Raw genomic sequence first — 24,352 nt, forward strand, 5'->3', positions numbered from 1 at the left:
AATAACAACAACACCAGCTGGTTATAAGCTAACATTTAAGCTAACACTTCTGTCCCAGTGGTCATGTCACAGAGGACCACTTCCACTCGCATCCATAACCTGCAACAGTTTTCCTTTTAATTCATTATCTGTGGTCTTTCAAACATTAAGAATTAATTAATTAAATGTCCCAAAACAATATTCATCACTTTGCTTCTATCTGCCTGCAATTATAGCCACCTACCATGTACTGGATCTTTATTACAGCTGGCTAATAAAAAGTGTTGAGGATAAAGCATCTGTCTGCACTTTTCCCTCTAAGCTGCGCACTGCTGACACGGTCTCCGCGCACACAAAATCTGCACTGCGCACAAAACCCCCCAAAACAAAACAGAAAAAATCAAACCTGGAATTAAAATAAATACATAACAATTGATTCTGTGCTGTTTTGGAGTGTGAGTCAGTGAGTGATCGGTAACTGGCTGCTCCAGCCAATGATGCCACTCACATTCATATAAACGTTAATGTTACGGGCCCCAGGAATGGTGCCACAATAACAAAGAAGAAATCCCTGCAAACACAGGTAAAGTTCAGGAGCAATGAAGACAGTGCACTCGGTTTGCCTCTCAGATTGCATCTCTTATTCAAGTTTCAATAAACATGAACAGCATTAACAATATCCACGTGTGCATGACTTTTTCAGTCCCAGTGTCCATATCTGTCCATTTCCCCAAAGTCACAAGTAGAAAAATAAATGAATTCACACTCTACACGTTCCACTATTTTACATGTACTTCATGCGATCGCTCAGTCTAAGCAAAACAAAAGTACACACCTGCTCTTACTTAAGCAGTTGGAAGCCACTGTAATCTACAATGAATTTACAGCAATATACGACTGTACAGATTCTGAATACTGAAATTGAGCAGAATTAGACACACATTTACAGCACACTGAGGATGAAATTCACTTTTCCATAACATGGACAACTTCTTTCTACTTCACATGTCATTAACACTCACATATTAAACAGCTATATACTTTTCCAACCTCAATGACACTTAACAATAAAACATCTTTGTATCATAAGCTTTATATAAAATAGTAAAGTGTGCGGGAGTACCAAACTTCATAATGAAAAGAAAATAAATCTATATGAATGCCCTTCCTACAAGACAATGCTCTGGGCGCTACGACCCACAATACAAAAATATTACCGCGCCGTTTCTGCTAGCGGCCTGGGCAGCCTGACCCCGCTGTCTCACACTGATGCGAGTCGACCGCGCGGCAGTGCCCATAAGTGTTACAGGTACTGTTCTACTTCTTCACAAGTTAACATGGAGATAAAACATTGTTATGTACAAACAGTGGCAGTATTTCTTTACCAGGTACCAACCTGCAAACACAGGTAAAGTTCAGGAGCAATGAAGACAGTGCACTCGGTTTGCCTCTCAGATTGCGTCTGAAAAGTGGGCGGAAGTCCATCCCCCTAAAGCAACTGGGTTGCACCTGTCTTGGAATAATAGTTCCGCCTGGGGTTTTGCTCCATTTCTTTGTACCTTCTATACAGTTTATGTGACAAAATAATGCACTGGTTAGGTTGGTCATGTTGTCAAAGTCATTTTGGATATTAATAGCCACAGAAAATAACTGATAAACAAATTAGATAAATTAAATTAAATGATTAACACAAAAGTGGCCATGCATTTTGGGTGTGCCACATTAATCAGTGTCGTTGACGGGTTGTGACGACGTCCTTATGTGCCGACACCGGCGTTTTAGTTAGTAAAGCGGTGTGGCCGATGTGGAGTGGCTGAGTGAAGACATGCTAATGACAACGTGTACAAACATTGGAGATGTGAGCAGGACAGACAGAAAAATGAAGGTGAAGTTTAAGTTCTCAGTCAGATTTGTGCTTATCCAGTGCCATTTATTTCCAATTCTTATTTGTGGATATTGATCATTAAATACTGACACTAGTTTATAAGTAGTGGAAATGCAAATAATCGTGTCATTATCAGTGATGAGAATAACGGCCGTTACTTTTTTCAGTAACTAGTAATCTGATTAATTACTGTTTCTATATTTCTATTGTTACATGGCTATTACTAAGAAGAAAATGCGGTGTGGACTCATTAATATTTTTCAACACACAGATGGTTGAATCTGTCTTCAGTTTACCGGGAGTTGGAGCCGGGGGGCAATCGTACAAGTGCTGCTTAGGTGGATTCACCTCTGTTTGCACCATTTAGTTATGAGCTGTTGCATCTGTGGATGCCAAAGAGAAAACTTCCCACTGGATACTGAGCTGACTATACCTGTCTTCCGTGTGTAGCACAAGCGTTTACTAGTGTAAGGCTGTAGAATTTCAATTTACAAAGTCAGTTACCAAAACTGTTAATACTTCCATGAACCATTGAGCAAGGCATATTACTTGATAGATGCTATTAGGAATGCTTTCAAAAGGCATCAACAGCACGGATACAGTAGATATCATTCACAGAACAATGTTTTCAAGCAGCATGTAAACATTTTTATTTCTGCTGTTAGATTGTTCTAATTTGACATTTTTACATGTTTTAAATGAGACAAAATTACAGGTTCAGACAACAGATTTTTTGGTTAATGCAATTTTTATTTTTATGGGTAAGATGTTATAATACCCTGGTTCACTCTGTGACTTACTTTGTCTCCTATAAATCTTCTTTAATTCAGTTCAATTCAATTCAACAGCATTTACATACAAATGAATTGAACTGAACTGAATTAAAGAAAAAACCCAACAATCCCCTATGAGCAAGCACTTGGCGACAGTGGGGAGGAAAAACTACCTTTAAAAAGGTAGAAACCTCCGGCAGAACCAGGCTCAGGGAGGGGCGGCCATCTGCCGCGACCGGTTGGGAGGGGTGGAGCCGATGACAAATGTATACACAACTAAATATTAAAGCAAATATGCTTTAAAATTGATGTTTAGGGAGTTGAAGTAACTGTTAATATTTAGTTGTATATAACTTTGATTTTATAGGAGACAGAGTTGAAGTCACTTAAGTGAACAGTCTCAGAAACCAGTTGCGCTTCTTTTTCTTTTTTGGCTTTTCTCTCTGCATGTTGTCATGTCGGGCCTCTGGATTTTCTGGTTTGGTAGTACTGGCCTCCTCTTTTTCTTGCTTATTATTTTATCCTCTTGTTGTCTTTTGGTGTGTTTGGTGTGTTTTCAGAGGTTTCACTCAAGGTCATGTTGTTCATTTTCTTAACTAGGAGTTGGATAGTGCTCGGCGAACAACTTTTTTGGCTGCCCTGTGTCACTGGTGCTTGTCCTGGCCTCTTGTTGTCTTTTGGTGCGTTTGGTGTGTTTTCAGAGGTTTCACTCAAGGTCATATTGTTCATTTTCTTAACTAGGAGTCGGATAGTGCTTGGCGTCCAACTTTTTTGGCTGCTCTGTGTCACTGGTGCTTGTCCTGGCCTCTTGTTGTATTTTGGAGTGTTATCAAAGGTTTTGGTATCACTCGAGGTCGTAACATCCATTTTCTCAACTTGGTCTTGGATAGACCTTGACAAAGAACTTTTTTGGATGTTCTGTGTCACTGGTGCTTGTCCTGGCCTCTTGTTGTATTTTGGAGTGTTATCGGAGGTTTTGGTATCGCTCGAGGTCGTAACATCCATTTTCTCAACTTGGTCTTGGATAGACCTTGACAAAGAACTTTTTTGGATGTTCTGTGTCACTGGTGCTCTTGCTGGCCTCTTGTTGTATTTTGGAGTGTTATCAGAGGTTTTGGTATCGCTCGAGGTCGTAACATCCATTTTCTCAACTTGGTCTTGGATAGACCTTGACAAAGAACTTTTTTGGATGTTCTGTGTCACTGGTGCTCTTGCTGGCCTCTTGTTGTATTTTGGAGTGTTATCAGAGGTTTTGGTATCACTCGAGGTCGTAACATCCATTTTCTCAACTTGGTCTTGGATAGACCTTGACAAAGAACTTTTTTGGATGTTCTGTGTCACTGGTGCTCTTGCTGGCCTCTTGTTGTCTTTTGGAGTGTTATCAGAGGTTTTGGTATCGCTCGAGGTCGTAACATCCATTTTCTCAACTTGGTCTTGGATAGACCTTGACAAAGAACTTTTTTGGATGTTCTGTGTCACTGGTGCTTGTCCTGGCCTCTTGTTGTCTTTTGGTGTGTGTTGAGAGTTTTTAGTATCACTCAAGTTCATATTGTTCTTTTTCTGAACTTGGAGTTGGATAGTCCTTGAAGAAGAACTTTTTTGGATGCTCCGGGTCACTGTTGTTTCTTTTTTCTCAGTGTCTACTCTCATCCTCTTTCTCTCTGGAGAGTAGCTCTCAGAGTTGTTTTTGCTGCCTTTGGAAATCTTACTGTATTGTCTTTTCAATACAGTTTTTTCTTCACAGATTCGTCTTTTTTTCCTTGGTGGAGAGCAGCTGTCGTCACTTCTGCAATTCTGTGCAACATAATTCGGGCCTCGCTTCCTCTTGAGTGGAAGCTGGAAATGTGTTTCATCAGAATTTGGCTCTGGATTTTGGCCAGCGTAAGCTTGTTGGCTTTTGCCGTGTTTAGTCTGAGACATGTCAGAGTGTTGATGAAGTGACTGTCTTAAAGATTCAACTATTTTAAAATTTTTCTCAGGCGTACCTTTGAATGCTGCAATCTCAAGTGTTACAAGTAAACGGACTGACAGTTTGGGCTTCTTTCCCGAATTTATAGATTCACAGATCAAAGGCATGTTATGACATCATGATGATGTCATAACATAACGTAACAACAACATTCTTTTTTTTTTCTTTTTTTTAAAATTTGGTTCTATTGTCTATGGGGCTTTGGAGCGTGATGTCACGGCAGGGGGCGTGGCCGCCGGGGCGCCATTTTAGCAGGCCAAACAAAGGGCTAGTGATGGTAAATTTGATTCTTTTTACTGAATCGAGTTTTAATGAGTCACTCACCAAAGTGAATCGTGTTTTTTGAGTCATTTGATTCACTGAGTCAGTCGACCAGAGAGTGCAAAAAATGTACATTTTCACTCAAACTTAATTTGTTTCTCTTTTCATGTAAATCCTACTGCTAAATTGTCATTATTTTACGCGTCGGGAGTGAGAACGCGTTGTAGTAAAGCGGTGTGGCCGATGTGGAGTGGCTGAGTGAAGACATGCTAATGACAACGTGTACAAACATTGGAGATGTGAGCAGGACAGACAGAAAAATGAAGGTGAAGTTTAAGTTCTCAGTCAGATTTGTGCTTATCCAGTGCCATTTATTTCCAATTCTTATTTGTGGATATTGATCATTAAATACTGACACTAGTTTATAAGTAGTGGAAATGCAAATAATCGTGTCATTATCAGTGATGAGAATAACGGCCGTTACTTTTTTCAGTAACTAGTAATCTGATTAATTACTGTTTCTATATTTCTATTGTTACATGGCTATTACTAAGAAGAAAATGCGGTGTGGACTCATTAATATTTTTCAACACACAGATGGTTGAATCTGTCTTCAGTTTACCGGGAGTTGGAGCCGGGGGGCAATCGTACAAGTGCTGCTTAGGTGGATTCACCTCTGTTTGCACCATTTAGTTATGAGCTGTTGCATCTGTGGATGCCAAAGAGAAAACTTCCCACTGGATACTGAGCTGACTATACCTGTCTTCCGTGTGTAGCACAAGCGTTTACTAGTGTAAGGCTGTAGAATTTCAATTTACAAAGTCAGTTACCAAAACTGTTAATACTTCCATGAACCATTGAGCAAGGCATATTACTTGATAGATGCTATTAGGAATGCTTTCAAAAGGCATCAACAGCACGGATACAGTAGATATCATTCACAGAACAATGTTTTCAAGCAGCATGTAAACATTTTTATTTCTGCTGTTAGATTGTTCTAATTTGACATTTTTACATGTTTTAAATGAGACAAAATTACAGGTTCAGACAACAGATTTTTTGGTTAATGCAATTTTTTATTTTTATGGGTAAGATGTTATAATACCCTGGTTCACTCTGTGACTTACTTTGTCTCCTATAAATCTTCTTTAATTCAGTTCAATTCAATTCAACAGCATTTACATACAAATGAATTGAACTGAACTGAATTAAAGAAAAAACCCAACAATCCCCTATGAGCAAGCACTTGGCGACAGTGGGGAGGAAAAACTACCTTTAAAAAGGTAGAAACCTCCGGCAGAACCAGGCTCAGGGAGGGGCGGCCATCTGCCGCGACCGGTTGGGAGGGGTGGAGCCGATGACAAATGTATACACAACTAAATATTAAAGCAAATATGCTTTAAAATTGATGTTTAGGGAGTTGAAGTAACTGTTAATATTTAGTTGTATATAACTTTGATTTTATAGGAGACAGAGTTGAAGTCACTTAAGTGAACAGTCTCAGAAACCAGTTGCGCTTCTTTTTCTTTTTTGGCTTTTCTCTCTGCATGTTGTCATGTCGGGCCTCTGGATTTTCTGGTTTGGTAGTACTGGCCTCCTCTTTTTCTTGCTTATTATTTTATCCTCTTGTTGTCTTTTGGTGTGTTTGGTGTGTTTTCAGAGGTTTCACTCAAGGTCATGTTGTTCATTTTCTTAACTAGGAGTTGGATAGTGCTCGGCGAACAACTTTTTTGGCTGCCCTGTGTCACTGGTGCTTGTCCTGGCCTCTTGTTGTCTTTTGGTGCGTTTGGTGTGTTTTCAGAGGTTTCACTCAAGGTCATATTGTTCATTTTCTTAACTAGGAGTCGGATAGTGCTTGGCGTCCAACTTTTTTGGCTGCTCTGTGTCACTGGTGCTTGTCCTGGCCTCTTGTTGTATTTTGGAGTGTTATCAAAGGTTTTGGTATCACTCGAGGTCGTAACATCCATTTTCTCAACTTGGTCTTGGATAGACCTTGACAAAGAACTTTTTTGGATGTTCTGTGTCACTGGTGCTTGTCCTGGCCTCTTGTTGTATTTTGGAGTGTTATCGGAGGTTTTGGTATCGCTCGAGGTCGTAACATCCATTTTCTCAACTTGGTCTTGGATAGACCTTGACAAAGAACTTTTTTGGATGTTCTGTGTCACTGGTGCTCTTGCTGGCCTCTTGTTGTATTTTGGAGTGTTATCAGAGGTTTTGGTATCACTCGAGGTCGTAACATCCATTTTCTCAACTTGGTCTTGGATAGACCTTGACAAAGAACTTTTTTGGATGTTCTGTGTCACTGGTGCTCTTGCTGGCCTCTTGTTGTATTTTGGAGTGTTATCAGAGGTTTTGGTATCACTCGAGGTCGTAACATCCATTTTCTCAACTTGGTCTTGGATAGACCTTGACAAAGAACTTTTTTGGATGTTCTGTGTCACTGGTGCTCTTGCTGGCCTCTTGTTGTCTTTTGGAGTGTTATCAGAGGTTTTGGTATCGCTCGAGGTCGTAACATCCATTTTCTCAACTTGGTCTTGGATAGACCTTGACAAAGAACTTTTTTGGATGTTCTGTGTCACTGGTGCTTGTCCTGGCCTCTTGTTGTCTTTTGGTGTGTGTTGAGAGTTTTTAGTATCACTCAAGTTCATATTGTTCTTTTTCTGAACTTGGAGTTGGATAGTCCTTGAAGAAGAACTTTTTTGGATGCTCCGGGTCACTGTTGTTTCTTTTTTCTCAGTGTCTACTCTCATCCTCTTTCTCTCTGGAGAGTAGCTCTCAGAGTTGTTTTTGCTGCCTTTGGAAATCTTACTGTATTGTCTTTTCAATACAGTTTTTTCTTCACAGATTCGTCTTTTTTTCCTTGGTGGAGAGCAGCTGTCGTCACTTCTGCAATTCTGTGCAACATAATTCGGGCCTCGCTTCCTCTTGAGTGGAAGCTGGAAATGTGTTTCATCAGAATTTGGCTCTGGATTTTGGCCAGCGTAAGCTTGTTGGCTTTTGCCGTGTTTAGTCTGAGACATGTCAGAGTGTTGATGAAGTGACTGTCTTAAAGATTCAACTATTTTAAAATTTTTCTCAGGCGTACCTTTGAATGCTGCAATCTCAAGTGTTACAAGTAAACGGACTGACAGTTTGGGCTTCTTTCCCGAATTTATAGATTCACAGATCAAAGGCATGTTATGACATCATGATGATGTCATAACATAACGTAACAACAACATTCTTTTTTTTTTCTTTTTTTTAAAATTTGGTTCTATTGTCTATGGGGCTTTGGAGCGTGATGTCACGGCAGGGGGCGTGGCCGCCGGGGCGCCATTTTAGCAGGCCAAACAAAGGGCTAGTGATGGTAAATTTGATTCTTTTTACTGAATCGAGTTTTAATGAGTCACTCACCAAAGTGAATCGTGTTTTTTGAGTCATTTGATTCACTGAGTCAGTCGACCAGAGAGTGCAAAAAATGTACATTTTCACTCAAACTTAATTTGTTTCTCTTTTCATGTAAATCCTACTGCTAAATTGTCATTATTTTACGCGTCGGGAGTGAGAACGCGTTGTAGTAAAGCGGTGTGGCCGATGTGGAGTGGCTGAGTGAAGACATGCTAATGACAACGTGTACAAACATTGGAGATGTGAGCAGGACAGACAGAAAAATGAAGGTGAAGTTTAAGTTCTCAGTCAGATTTGTGCTTATCCAGTGCCATTTATTTCCAATTCTTATTTGTGGATATTGATCATTAAATACTGACACTAGTTTATAAGTAGTGGAAATGCAAATAATCGTGTCATTATCAGTGATGAGAATAACGGCCGTTACTTTTTTCAGTAACTAGTAATCTGATTAATTACTGTTTCTATATTTCTATTGTTACATGGCTATTACTAAGAAGAAAATGCGGTGTGGACTCATTAATATTTTTCAACACACAGATGGTTGAATCTGTCTTCAGTTTACCGGGAGTTGGAGCCGGGGGGCAATCGTACAAGTGCTGCTTAGGTGGATTCACCTCTGTTTGCACCATTTAGTTATGAGCTGTTGCATCTGTGGATGCCAAAGAGAAAACTTCCCACTGGATACTGAGCTGACTATACCTGTCTTCCGTGTGTAGCACAAGCGTTTACTAGTGTAAGGCTGTAGAATTTCAATTTACAAAGTCAGTTACCAAAACTGTTAATACTTCCATGAACCATTGAGCAAGGCATATTACTTGATAGATGCTATTAGGAATGCTTTCAAAAGGCATCAACAGCACGGATACAGTAGATATCATTCACAGAACAATGTTTTCAAGCAGCATGTAAACATTTTTATTTCTGCTGTTAGATTGTTCTAATTTGACATTTTTACATGTTTTAAATGAGACAAAATTACAGGTTCAGACAACAGATTTTTTGGTTAATGCAATTTTTTATTTTTATGGGTAAGATGTTATAATACCCTGGTTCACTCTGTGACTTACTTTGTCTCCTATAAATCTTCTTTAATTCAGTTCAATTCAATTCAACAGCATTTACATACAAATGAATTGAACTGAACTGAATTAAAGAAAAAACCCAACAATCCCCTATGAGCAAGCACTTGGCGACAGTGGGGAGGAAAAACTACCTTTAAAAAGGTAGAAACCTCCGGCAGAACCAGGCTCAGGGAGGGGCGGCCATCTGCCGCGACCGGTTGGGAGGGGTGGAGCCGATGACAAATGTATACACAACTAAATATTAAAGCAAATATGCTTTAAAATTGATGTTTAGGGAGTTGAAGTAACTGTTAATATTTAGTTGTATATAACTTTGATTTTATAGGAGACAGAGTTGAAGTCACTTAAGTGAACAGTCTCAGAAACCAGTTGCGCTTCTTTTTCTTTTTTGGCTTTTCTCTCTGCATGTTGTCATGTCGGGCCTCTGGATTTTCTGGTTTGGTAGTACTGGCCTCCTCTTTTTCTTGCTTATTATTTTATCCTCTTGTTGTCTTTTGGTGTGTTTGGTGTGTTTTCAGAGGTTTCACTCAAGGTCATGTTGTTCATTTTCTTAACTAGGAGTTGGATAGTGCTCGGCGAACAACTTTTTTGGCTGCCCTGTGTCACTGGTGCTTGTCCTGGCCTCTTGTTGTCTTTTGGTGCGTTTGGTGTGTTTTCAGAGGTTTCACTCAAGGTCATATTGTTCATTTTCTTAACTAGGAGTCGGATAGTGCTTGGCGTCCAACTTTTTTGGCTGCTCTGTGTCACTGGTGCTTGTCCTGGCCTCTTGTTGTATTTTGGAGTGTTATCAAAGGTTTTGGTATCACTCGAGGTCGTAACATCCATTTTCTCAACTTGGTCTTGGATAGACCTTGACAAAGAACTTTTTTGGATGTTCTGTGTCACTGGTGCTTGTCCTGGCCTCTTGTTGTATTTTGGAGTGTTATCGGAGGTTTTGGTATCGCTCGAGGTCGTAACATCCATTTTCTCAACTTGGTCTTGGATAGACCTTGACAAAGAACTTTTTTGGATGTTCTGTGTCACTGGTGCTCTTGCTGGCCTCTTGTTGTATTTTGGAGTGTTATCAGAGGTTTTGGTATCGCTCGAGGTCGTAACATCCATTTTCTCAACTTGGTCTTGGATAGACCTTGACAAAGAACTTTTTTGGATGTTCTGTGTCACTGGTGCTCTTGCTGGCCTCTTGTTGTATTTTGGAGTGTTATCAGAGGTTTTGGTATCACTCGAGGTCGTAACATCCATTTTCTCAACTTGGTCTTGGATAGACCTTGACAAAGAACTTTTTTGGATGTTCTGTGTCACTGGTGCTCTTGCTGGCCTCTTGTTGTCTTTTGGAGTGTTATCAGAGGTTTTGGTATCGCTCGAGGTCGTAACATCCATTTTCTCAACTTGGTCTTGGATAGACCTTGACAAAGAACTTTTTTGGATGTTCTGTGTCACTGGTGCTTGTCCTGGCCTCTTGTTGTCTTTTGGTGTGTGTTGAGAGTTTTTAGTATCACTCAAGTTCATATTGTTCTTTTTCTGAACTTGGAGTTGGATAGTCCTTGAAGAAGAACTTTTTTGGATGCTCCGGGTCACTGTTGTTTCTTTTTTCTCAGTGTCTACTCTCATCCTCTTTCTCTCTGGAGAGTAGCTCTCAGAGTTGTTTTTGCTGCCTTTGGAAATCTTACTGTATTGTCTTTTCAATACAGTTTTTTCTTCACAGATTCGTCTTTTTTTCCTTGGTGGAGAGCAGCTGTCGTCACTTCTGCAATTCTGTGCAACATAATTCGGGCCTCGCTTCCTCTTGAGTGGAAGCTGGAAATGTGTTTCATCAGAATTTGGCTCTGGATTTTGGCCAGCGTAAGCTTGTTGGCTTTTGCCGTGTTTAGTCTGAGACATGTCAGAGTGTTGATGAAGTGACTGTCTTAAAGATTCAACTATTTTAAAATTTTTCTCAGGCGTACCTTTGAATGCTGCAATCTCAAGTGTTACAAGTAAACGGACTGACAGTTTGGGCTTCTTTCCCGAATTTATAGATTCACAGATCAAAGGCATGTTATGACATCATGATGATGTCATAACATAACGTAACAACAACATTCTTTTTTTTTTCTTTTTTTTAAAATTTGGTTCTATTGTCTATGGGGCTTTGGAGCGTGATGTCACGGCAGGGGGCGTGGCCGCCGGGGCGCCATTTTAGCAGGCCAAACAAAGGGCTAGTGATGGTAAATTTGATTCTTTTTACTGAATCGAGTTTTAATGAGTCACTCACCAAAGTGAATCGTGTTTTTTGAGTCATTTGATTCACTGAGTCAGTCGACCAGAGAGTGCAAAAAATGTACATTTTCACTCAAACTTAATTTGTTTCTCTTTTCATGTAAATCCTACTGCTAAATTGTCATTATTTTACGCGTCGGGAGTGAGAACGCGTTGTAGTAAAGCGGTGTGGCCGATGTGGAGTGGCTGAGTGAAGACATGCTAATGACAACGTGTACAAACATTGGAGATGTGAGCAGGACAGACAGAAAAATGAAGGTGAAGTTTAAGTTCTCAGTCAGATTTGTGCTTATCCAGTGCCATTTATTTCCAATTCTTATTTGTGGATATTGATCATTAAATACTGACACTAGTTTATAAGTAGTGGAAATGCAAATAATCGTGACATTAACAAAACTGCAGAGATCTACAGCTCAGGTGGGGGAATCTGTCCAAAGGACAACTATTAGTCGTGCAGTGCACAAAGTTGGCCTTTATGGAAGAGTGGTAAGAAGAAAGCCATTGTTAACAGAAAACCATAAGAAGTCCCGTTTCCAGTTTCCCACAAGCCATGTGGGGGAGACAGCAAACATGTGGAAGAAGGTGCTCTGGTCAGATGAGACCAAAATGGAACTTTTTGGCCAAAATGCAAAACGCTATGTGTGGCGGAAAACTAACACTGCACATCACTCTGAACACACCATCCCCACTGTCAAACATAGTGGTGGCAGCATCATGCTCTGGGGGTGCTTCTCTTCAGCAGGGACAGGGAAGCTGGTCAGAGTTGATGGGAAGATGGATGGAGCCAAATACAGGGCAATCTTAGAAGAAAACCTCTTGGAGTCTGCAAAAGACTTGAGACTGGGGCGGAGGTTCACCTTCCAGCAGGACAACGACCCTAAACATAAAGCCAGGGCAACAATGGAATGGCTTAAAACAAAACATATCCATTAGGGGTGCAACGATACTCGTATCGATATTGAACCGTTCAATACAGTGCTTTCGGTTCGGTACGCATATGTATCGAACAATACAAAATAAAATTTTAATTTATTTTTATCAACTTTCCTTCTGACGATGCTGTCTGTGTTGAGCGCTCAGTGGATCTGCGCTCGACAGTGCAGCCTAGGCGGAGTAGTCGAACGCAGATTCACTGAGCACAGGGCAAGCTAGCAAGACAGAAGTTAAGCTCTCCTTGCAACATGGCAAATTGAACCTCCCCCACCCTCATTCAGATCTGGCGTTTGGAACTATTTTGGTTTTCATGTGACGTATGACCCTGAAGGTAAGCGCGTCATGGACTAAAGTAAAACAGTATATTGGATGTGCCAGGCAATGCTCAATTACATGGGTGGGAACTAGTGTGTTAGCGCAGTTAGCTCGTTAAGGGCATGGGCGATCGGCGGTAGCTCGTTAACGGAGATTTGCTGTGTTGTGGCGTTAACGTCATTTCAACGAGATTTACGCTGACAGCACTAGTGGGAACACAACAAATATGACTGCACATTTAGACATCATCCTAGTGCAAAGACAAGTGGAAGCAGACAAAAACAACAAGCATGCATGCTACAAACTTTACCCGAGTCATTTAGACAGCCGTTAGTACATGATTCTTTTTATGGGGACCTGATATGTTTAATATGCTGCTGAGAATATAGCCCAGAAGAAGCGTATAGTATAGCTTTTATTTTGGAAAGAGCCATTTCTCTGTAACAAACTCTCTTTTCCAAAGATGAGTGATTCCTCAATCAGATACAGGGCTTGCAAAATCGCCTGCCCGATGTCCCGGTGTTCTGGGAATTTCTCCTACCCCGTAAACCGTCCTACCCGTAGTTCCTGAGCATGTGCGCGCATGCGCACAACACAAAAAGGGAAGCTAAGCGCATCCGGCTGTGATTTCACGCTACTCCATTGTCATATTTGCAGGAGAATAGGTAAGTAGTAAGTATTAGTACTTTTTATTGACGTTGATACTTGATTTTTTAAGCCTTTGTGATTGTTTGTCAATATTAAAGTGAAGTCGCTATCTGCTTTCTGCACAAAACTGTCGAATTTGCAGATTCGGTGAAGTCTGCTGTCAAGTTACTGGACACGTGGTATTTGCACAACACTTTTGAGTCCGCAGCTTCGGTGTTTTAAGGCTGTTTCGGTAATTTCGTTATTTAATAAGTTAAATTATTTGCATTGTCAACTGCACATATTGAAGCTCATAAGAAAATGTTTAGCACTTGTGCTCCATTATATATAGACATGGCTGCCCCAAAAGGATTTTGTCAGACCAAGGCAGAGAGTTTGTGAATGAAGTAAGTGTTAAATAATTTTCAGTTACATTTTTTAACTTTACTTCACTGGGGTCAAAGATTTTTTCTTGTGTGCTTGTATAAGCAGTATAACCTTGTCCTTATCTGTTGAAGCTCAACTCTGATCTTTGCAAGTTATTGCAAATTGAAAGAAGTGTCACAGCAGCATACCATCCACAGACGAATGGTCTAGATGAAAAGACCAATGACAACATAAAAAGGTATGCCTAATTTTTATCTATCAGTTTTTAATAACATTACTTATGTTATTCAAACTTAATTGTTACTTAATAATTTATTAATTTCTTTACTTCTAATTAAACTTTGTCTTACTTACTGTGTTTACATATTTCTATGCCTGCATTTAGAGCCCTCCGAAAACTGGTGAATGACCAGCAGAATAACTGGGATCTGTATCTAGAGCCCACCCTGTTTTCACTTTGGTCAAAAGTACACACCACAACAAAATACACACCTTTTTTTCTGATGTATGGAAGAGAGGCAGTATTTCCATCAGAAGTGCCTGCTCAAGTGCCGGTGAGTGTTTGTCAAATTCTTTCTATGTTAGAACTAAGAATTGAAACCATTTAAGAAAAAAACCCAGTAATGTCTTTATGAATATGATATCATCTTGTTTTAATTGCTAATATCTACAAAATTTTAGATTTCCAACATCATTCTGCCAGACGACAAAAGGTACAGTGACTATGTACAGTCTGAAAGTGAAGCACAACATGCAGTTAAAGAAACTGCACAAGAAAACATTGCGAAGTCACAAGACAAGCAAAAGGTTGCATACGCCAAGCGGGCCCTGAAAAAGTACAAAAATGTTGTGTACAATGTAGGGGATCAAATTCTGCTTCTAAATATGAGGAAACGTGGGCGAAAAGGAGGAAGACTTGAATCGGATTTTTCAGGTCCCTACACAATTGATGACTTCAGTGGAAAATGTGTTAGACTGAAAAACGCTGAGGGAAATACTTTAAAAAGTCTATACAGTATTGACCACATTAAACCCTATAGAACAAGCCACCCTGTCCAAGTCTCAACTCCAGCTGAACCTGTTGAGAGTAGCCCATCTTCTGAGATGTGGCCTTGCAGTCCTCAGCATCAACATGAAGCGCTGCAAAATAACAGATCCTCTGTCATTCAGTTTGCACCAAAAATAGCTCAGGTAAAATCAGTCCAAGCACCAGAAGAGCTTGTACCAGTGACCCCCCAGAAACCCAGCACGCAAGAAAAAGGTGGCATAGCTAAAAATCTCATTCTGACCGGTTGGTCAATTGTTGCCTGTTTGGCTAGTCAGATGGATAGAATGTTTTATTTTTTTTCTCCCCTCTTGCTAATTTTGACCTGTTGGTCCAATTTTGGCTAATTTCTGATTTACATAAAGCTACTCCCCTCTGGCATGTTTATGTTGTTGGCCCTTGTCTGCTTGTGGCCCGTTGGCCATTGACCGTGATTTTCAAATGGCAACTGTTATTACTAAAGAAACTTATCATATTTTGTTTTTTAGTGAAGTGGCTTTGGGCTGCAAAAGACTGGGCTGCGTGTGGAGGCAGTCGTTGGGCCATACAAATTGTATGACTCTTCTTTTCGCACACTAGAGGATAGTGGGTGGCTTTCTGATGAGGTAAGTGAAATAATCATTTTTGGTCCTAGTGGTGGTCTGTAAAAATAATCTTCTTTTAATCCAAACAGGTCATTGATGCATACCTGCACTGCCTCATTAAGAAACAAAAGGCAAGTAAGAACGTATGCCAGTTATTTCACAAAAGTATTTTATACAATTTTGTAATCATTAAAAAAAAAAAAAATAATAATAATCTTGCATTTTTCAGAACCCCGTGTATCAGTTGTCTTGCGTTGTTGCAACCTCTCTGTTTTCTGGGAAGTTTAAATGTGTCAGCAAGGTAATGTAGATGTTATATTGGTTATATAGTGTATGTTATGTAAATAAATCTAAACCTTTATAAACTTAAAAATATTCCACAGATGTTGTTTCCGGCTGAGGACATTTGGTTGTGCCCACTGAACTCTGGTGCACACTGGGTACTTGTGGTACATGTTCACACCTCATGTGTTTTTTCTCTATTTTGTTTTACTGTTCTTTTTAGCAGCATATTCTTATTTTGAAAATGTTTACAATTGATTATGTTTACTTAAGTGAGTGTAATACACATATTCTACTAAATACAATTTTTATTTTAGGTTGTCAAAATCTCCTCACAATCTGTACTGCTGTTAGACCCTCTTGGAAATGAAGGTTGTTATGAAAGGAAAGTTATGCGTAACTGGAGGTATTCATCATTCATTAATTATCTGTTTTAGGTTGTTTGGTTTGTGGGGTTTTTTTTCTTTTTATTTAGAGCAAAATGCTGACTACATTTTAAAAACTTGTTTTGTTTTTATTAGGAATTTTCTGAAGATGAAAGGAAAGGAAGAGTCCCGAGTGGATTGGAAAATGGAGACTCTGCCACACAACAAGCAGATGGACTCCAGCAGTTGTGGAGTTTTAGTGTTGAAGGTATTTAATAAGCAATTGTATTTAATGTATTTAACTAGAATTAAGTTAATCAATTGCAATTACTGTAACATATTTTACAGTTTGCCGAACACTACCTTCTAAGTGGAGAGGTTACTAGGGTGCTGTCCACTCCAGAAGCCATTGGGCTGCACCGCACTGAAATTGCTTGCGAACTGCTAGAACATCAAAGTAAGTTGAGTCATGTGCTTTTGTATTGCAATAGCACTTTCAGTTTTGTTTAAAACTGTTAGGTTTAATGTCAGTGTGTTTCTAGGTAATGCTGATGACTACTGTGTGGTTTGTTCCATGCTGGAAGCCGATCCTGACTCCAGTATGATTGAAATGGTAAAACAAATAAACCACAAATGCAATATACAGTGGCTTGCAATAGTATTCGGCCCCCTTGAACTTTTCCACATTTTGTCACATTACAGCCACAAACACAAATCAATTTTAATTGGAATTCCACGTGAAAGACCAATACAAAGTGGTGTACACGTGAGAAGTGGAACAACAATCATACATGATTCCAAACAATTTTTACAAATGAATAACTGAAAAGTGGGGTAATTATTCATCCCCCTGAGTCAATACTTTGTAGAACCACCTTTATCTGCAATTACAGCTGCCAGGCTTTTAGGGTCTGTCAGCTAGAGACTGGTAGAGACATTGGTCTTTCATGTGGAATTCCAATAAAATTGATTCATGTTTGTGAATGCAATCTGACAAAATGTGGAAAAGTTCACGGGGGCCGAATACTTTTGCAAGCCACTGTAGTAATTATTTTCTCATCAAATTCATAATGTTGGTTAACACACTTACACCCCTCTCCCTCTTCAGGTGCAGTGCGAGTTTTGTTCCAGATGGGCACATTTTGGATGTGCTCAATATGAGAGCAGCCTGGTCAAGTACCTGTGCGACAAATGTGCATAATTTGTACACTGTTTCTTTTTCAGTTCTTTCTCCCTGTGTTCTGTTGGATCTATAAATGTCAAATATATGTATCTGTAAATATATTCAGTAAATATATACTGTAACTATAATGGAGTGAGTTCATTGTCAAAGTTTATATAGTCAGGTGTTCCAATCACTTCAGTGGTGACAGCTGTATAACTTAAGCACCTTGGCATGCAGACTGCTTCTACAAACAAGTGCCAAAACATGCTACCTTTGTTATTATAAAGTAGAAGCATAATTCTGATGGGAAGAATTACGTGCCAAAACATGCTACCTTTGTTATTATAAAGTAGAAGCATACTCTGACGGGAAGAATTACGTGCCAAAACATGCTACCTTTGTTAATAAGAGCAAGAAGCATAATTCTGATGGGAAGAATTACGTGCCAAAACATGCTACCTTTGTGAATGTGACCTACAAGCACACTTTAATGGGTAAAAAGAAGTGTCAAACCGAAGTGGCTTTATGAATATCAGCTACAAACATACTCTGATGGGCAAAGTTAAGTGGCAAACCGTCATACCTATTAAATTTGTGCTGGAATTATTGTTTGGCAGCAGAAATGTGCATAAATTACATACAGTAGGACATTTTGCCAAAGTAGGGCAGTTTGTCATATGGCAGCGTAAAATTATCCTACTGGTAGGACGGTTTGCCAAAGTAGGACTGTTTGTCAGGGGACACCGTAAAATTATCCTACGGGTAGGACGTTTTGCCAAAGTAGGATGGTTTGTCAGAACACCGGGGCTAGCGATTTTTCCAGTCGGGCTACCAAAATCTATCTCTGCCCTGCCCGACGGGCTATCGTAGGAAGGAAAAATATATGTCAATGCTTTTGCATTCTTTCGGAAATGTAGCTGGGTAATTATGTCATTGGCATCGGTGAGCCACTGTCAATATGTGACATATTGAAATCGCGTTTGAATTTGCGCTTGTTTTTTGCTTTCACTTTGCAATTGCATGAACTGTGTATAGAGAGCGACAGCACTGATTGGTGAGTGATGATAATTTGCGCACCAATTCCTCTGATGTTGTCTTATCAATCGTTAGCTTACTATGCAAACATGACAAGTGAAATCTCCCGCAGCAAGCTTAAACATGTGAGAGGTTGATCGTGCAGAGAATCGCTGAGCGTTATGTGAGTGCGTGTGTAAAAGCAGCAGGATATATATTGTAGCGGGTCAGGGCTGTTCGGGGTTCTGTTTGTACAGTTATGTTTTGCTTATGTTGCCATAGTGACGGGTGACGCCCTCTCGCTGCGACGGTGTGTCCTTCCGGGGTCAGAGGGCGCCCTGTGTGTTGTTGTTGTTGTTGTTGCTGTGCTGTTGCTGCGCTGAGCAGGGCCCTATTTCAGGAAGCCGGTTTAGAAAACTCAGAGTGAAAAACGATACTCAGGGTTGAGTAACCCCGAACTGTCCAACTCGGAATATTCGGTTTGAGGGGCCCGTTCTTCGTACCTCGCTAAGTAAGTTAGCTGGATTAGATTGTTGACGATTTCGCGTGATCTTGGATCGTTCGGTTCCCCAAAGCTCATCCGGGACTTGCTGCCATAGCAACAGAGCCGTAAGCGTAAACCTGCTCGGGAGCAGGTTTACTTTATGTAAACAGGATTAGATCGCGGCCACGCAGGTATGTCCGCTTCATGTATACGAAAGCAACAGCGATATTCCACCACTGTTTCACCATAAATAAATATTATCAATGTAACTAAAGATAATGCAGCACTTGATCCATTTATTGATTTCACACAGATACATACAGGTCATTTCCTAAAAAAGGGAAATGTACTATTAACATTCTATTGCATGTATGTGATTATTACAGATGTAATTCATATTTCAGAGCAGTAATTGCAAATTACTTCGTGTAATCAAGATGGGAGACCACGGCTATAAAAGCGAAGGTGGATTTGGGAAGCCTGTCGCAGCCATGTCCTGTCCGTTTACGCGAGCAGCCCATTGCGGAAGGTGCAAGATTGATAAGGAGAGTTTTCAGAATCCAGCGTATATTGCGGGATACACAGGATCCTTTAGCTCAGCGCGACAGTGTGCTCATTGAGAGATATCGATATTCCCGTGAGGGTATTATTCACTTAACCAACTTGTTGACGAGGGGGTGCAGGACCACCACCTGTCTTTTTGTGCTCTGCCCTTTTCTTGGTTGCTGTTATGAACAAACAAACAGATTATTTCAGGGTCTCTTTCCAAGAGACGAAAAGCAATATAAGTGATAAATATTACCATTCTGTAGAATATTCTTATATTTCACTTTTACTTGTTCCCATGTGCTAGTGGGTCCTGTTGTGGCTCTAATGTGAAAGGGGATATAATATAACATAATATAATATAATGTAATGTAATATTGGATAATATAGTGTAATATAATAAATTTACCCTACCGCCTACTGGTGTTGGCCAGAGGGGCCGATGGCGCGATATGGCAGCCTGGCTTCTGTCAGTCTGCCCCAGGGCAGCTGTGGCTACAACCGTAGCTTGCCTCCACCAGTGTGTGAATGTGAGAGTGACTGAATAGTGGCATTGTAAAGCGCTTTGGGTGCCTTGAAAAGCGCTATATAAATCCACTCCATTATTATTGTTATTGTTAAATTACTTACGAGTTTAATTTGTCAGCAACTTTCTGCCAGCCCTCTCTCCTTGCTTTTGCAGCCTTTGCAGTGTTCCCTTGCGTTCTGATTAAACTCTGAAACTCCTGAAATCCCTCACTCAAGAGTTCTTGCTCTGCTGCCGAAAAATACCGAGCGCGTTCCTTCGACATTTTCGCCGACCAATCAGAGGGTTGCCGATCAATGTTTCTACTATCGATGCGTAGCCCCTTTTACGACACCCAGTGATCTCACATTACTTCATCCAGCTGTACTGATCGTCAACAGCAGGTGTGTTCGGGGAACCGGATTAGCGAGCTCACGGTTAGCGCGATGGTTTGGTCTTGGATGTGTCATTTGATCTTGGATGTAGTAAGCGACGTACGAAGAACGGGCCCCAGAAAGGCTGATAACAATTAGTTCAATCAACGCGGAGTTGCTTTAACCCCAAGTTAAACGCGCGCACGAGGATACATAATGCCCTGATTAGTGGAGCACAGATTAAGCGAGTCACCATGGAGACGGAGGGAAAGAAGGTGCGGTCAATGTATTTTACAGCGCTTGAGGCCGAAATTCTGATGGCAGCATATGCCGATAACATGCAAATATTGCGGAAAAAAAGTAACACAGCCTCAGCTGCAAAAGAAAGGGAGCATGCATGGCAAAACATAGCCGACAGAGTCAATGCGTGAGTGTTAATTCAAACATTGATCTAGGGATTTCCACCCATTTAACACGTTATTTTATTATATTTTATTTAATTTTTTATTTTATACATTTTATTTTGTGATGTGAGCCCAGGTGCAACCCAACAGGCCCCAAACGTTCCTGGCAGCAAGTAAAAATGAAATATAAAAATATAGTCCGAACAGGTAAGGTGTAATTGTATTATGAGCCATAGTGCTTGGTCTGTTTGTCCTATGTAAATCAATTGCAGTTAGAGGCTACATTATTTTCCCTCTGTAAGCACTTATTGAAATTATCTGAGCACATTACAAGTACATATTTGCTTACTCTGTATGCTCAAATGTGACCCGTTATAGCCAACAGAAAAAAAGCGGAGGCCCGAAAAACAGGCGGGGGTCCTCCACCACCACCACTCACAGAGGCTGAGCAGTTGGCTTCCACATTTGTGATAATGTTGGCAGCATCACATATGATCTTCACAGTGCAGAGAACACAAATTGGCATCCATTACTATAATGAAATAATTTGTTAGTTTGAAATGCTACAGGGAACTATGTACCTGTACATTAATGCTGTGGAAAGACTTCCTGTTCACATAGTCTCCTTCATTTACTGAAGGAGCAATGATTGGAATGTGAGTGCCATCTATACAGCCAATCATCTATGAAGCGCCTTGAGGCGACTTATGTTGTGATTTGGCGCTATATAAATAAAATTGAATTGAATCACGCCTGGGAACCCTGAAAAATTTAAGTAGTAGTTCAAGTATCACCACATCATGAATTAAGTTTCGTTCATCCTGATACCTGCAATTTTGTGGCATCCCTCTTTGATAAATCTTGTGGGTCTATGACCGGGGAACACCACAAACGAGTACAGGAGACGTTTCAGTGCAACTGTAACATTCCTGACTGCCCGACAGACGGTAGCCTTGGAAACGTGCTCAGCGTCACCAATATTATACAGGAAGCTTCCGTTTGCAAAAAAACGAAGTGCAATACAAATAATATGTACAGAACTGAGAGAATGTCCGCGATGTGTCACGTGAGCAATATTAGGCCTGAGGATGTTATTCAAATAACTTATAGATTGTGCTGAAAAACGGTAACGTTCACACAGAAAATCATCAGGAAATGATAAAATGTCCGAACGCGCTCTAATCACTCTCTCCCGGCGGAGAGCTCTGCGGAGAATTTGGGCTTCAACATCTACTGGCTCTTCAAGGAAGGGGCAGGCCATGTCTGACACTTCCTACAGTCAGGTTTCCGACAAAGAGGCGGAGAAAGTCAGGGTTAGTTGAAGTAAACCTGCTAGGGGGCAGGTTAGCTTCACGGAGTGTGTCGTCATAGTAACTCACTCAGAATTAATCTAAACTCGCTTTGTGAAACCGAAAACCCAGAGTTTTCGTTAACTCGGGGTATACTTACTCAGAGTTTGCACTAAACCGGCTTCCTGAAACAGGGCCCAGTTAGCTAACGCCAGTATTCTTCTGCAGATGTCAATAAACGGCTGTGCTCCCTGGCTAGCTCACGGGAAGCAAGACCAAACGATACCTCCGTCTCCTCCTTGCCTGAGCTCGCCACATTGGTGTCAGAAGTGGGATGATGGTGGCACCGCATGTTCTGACCCGAGTGACTTTTCCCCCGCCGGTCGTGACCGGCCGAAAGAAGGCACCTGGACATTTGCAGGACTTTGTGTGGGGTAATGGGGTCGTCGGGGACGACTGACCCCTTAGGTGGGGGCTATGTAGCGGGTCAGGGCTGTTCGGGGTTCTGTTTGTACAGTTATGTTTTGTTTATGTTGCCATAGTGACGGGTGACGCCCTCTCGCTGCGACGGTGTGTCCTTCCGGGGTCAGAGGGCGCCCTGTGTGTTGTTGTTGTTGTTGTTGTTGCTGTGCTGTTGCCGCGCTGAGCAGTTAGCTAGCGGCAGTGTTCTTCTGCAGATGTCAATAAACGGCTGTGCTCCCCGGCTAGCTCACGGGAAGCAAGACCAAACGATACCTCCGTCTCCTCCTTGTCTGAGCTCGCCACAATATTTTAGTTCTGCTGAGCCAAATAAGACAGGTCAGGGTGAAGAAGTGACAGCCAAAGAAAAGCTTACCACAAAACGGAAAAGTTATGACAAATCAGACTATAAGGCAAAAAGAAAGTGCAGCTTTATGGTTTCATGGACAAAAGAATTTCTGTGGCTGCAATATGACAAGCGAAATAACCAGGGCTGCACATAAGTGGTCCGCAGGTGCGCATTCGCTGTCAAAATAAAAGACGGGCACAAGATAAGAAGTTGCAACGCCTGTTTGCATACATAAGATTTTCAGGAGGAGGACAGACATTTGTTTAGAACTCTTAAAGATGTCGAAGAAGCTCCTTTAAGCAATTACTGTGATGTTCCTCCACCTCCAAAGAAATGTCAGGAGTCCGAACCACAAAAGAAGCACGTATTCTCGGAAAAGTAGTTGCAGGAGGTGAGCTGGCTTCAAACAAATGATGAACGCACAGAGATGTGGTGCGGAATGTGCCGTGAAAATTTAATAAATGACAAATTAAAAAGGCATGAACATTTTTTTTGTATCGAAAAAATATCGAACCGTGACACCAAAGTATCGAACCGAACCGAACCGTGAATTTTGTGTATTGTTGCACCCCTAATATCCATGTGTTAGAATGGCCCAGTCAAAGTCCAGATCTAAATCCAATCTGTGGCAAGATCTGAAAATTGCTGTTCACAAACACTGTCCATCTAATCTGACTGAGCTGGAGCCGTTTTGCAAAGAAGAATGGGCAAGAATTTCAGTCTCTAGATGTGCAAAGCTGGTAGAGACATACACTAAAAGACTGGCAGCTGTAATTGCAGCAAAAGGTGGTTCTACAAAGTACTGACTCAGCGGGCTGAATAATTACGCACACCCCACATTGCAGTTATTTGTAAAAAAATGTTTGGAATCATGTATGATTTTCGTTCCACTTCTCACGTGTACACCACTTTGTGTTGGTCTTTCACGTGGAATTTCAATAAAATTGATTCATGTTTGTGGCTGTAATGTGACAAAATGTGGAAAAGTTCAAGGGGGCCGAATACTTTTGCAAGCCACTGTAAATATTTAAAAGGAGATGCGTAATAACTAATAAGACGACTACTGTTTAAACGATGTCTTTGAAGCCCTTATGGTACATGTTACACAACTTTCCTTCATCCCAACAAGACTGAGGTGCCCACATAGTTGACACATACAACTGATTATGAATGCACTATTTAACATTCCTATTTTTACATCATCTACTTGGCTTTATTATTGAAAGTCTGTGGACACTCTGACTTGTGCATAGCTGATGTGAAGTATGATGAGCACTACCTGACTTACACCATCAACAACAGGGGCAGTCAAAGCTTTGTTGTTAACAGATTGTATGAAAAGGCAAAATGTCTAATTCTACACTTGTGTTCGGTAAAGTTGTATTCACTGCAAGTTCAGGCAGTTCTACTTGGAGACTGGCTGAAAATATTATCATGCTTCCAAAACATTCAGATTTTATAAAAATAAATGATCCCCTTATTACTCCTTCCATTTAAGCATCACCTGGCCAAACGTGGGGCTATTCTAGGGCCTTTCGCCTTGAGGCAACTGTTGTTATTATTTGACTCCATATAAATAAAACTGAATTGAATCAAACCATTTGCTGGCAAACAAAAACTCCGAAACAGC

At 40.7% G+C, this 24,352-nt stretch overlaps 1 protein-coding gene across 1 annotated transcript; it reads right to left on the minus strand.

Moving 5' to 3' along the window:
• Window positions 1–202: 202 nt before the first annotated feature.
• On the minus strand, window positions 203–8,284 carry LOC120734271 (nucleolar protein dao-5-like). The gene is made up of 2 exons (XM_040032969.1): window positions 6,734–8,284; window positions 203–4,231 (listed from the first exon to the last, which is right to left on the minus strand). The coding sequence occupies exons 1-2, from the start codon at window positions 8,041–8,043 to the stop codon at window positions 3,151–3,153; spliced, it is 2,391 nt and encodes a 796-aa protein (XP_039888903.1). The 5' UTR covers window positions 8,044–8,284; the 3' UTR covers window positions 203–3,150.
• Window positions 8,285–24,352: the final 16,068 nt, after the last annotated feature.

Source organism: Simochromis diagramma, unplaced genomic scaffold (assembly GCF_900408965.1).
Source record: "Simochromis diagramma unplaced genomic scaffold, fSimDia1.1 OVJJ01000216.1, whole genome shotgun sequence".
Taxonomy (NCBI): domain Eukaryota; kingdom Metazoa; phylum Chordata; class Actinopteri; order Cichliformes; family Cichlidae; genus Simochromis; species Simochromis diagramma.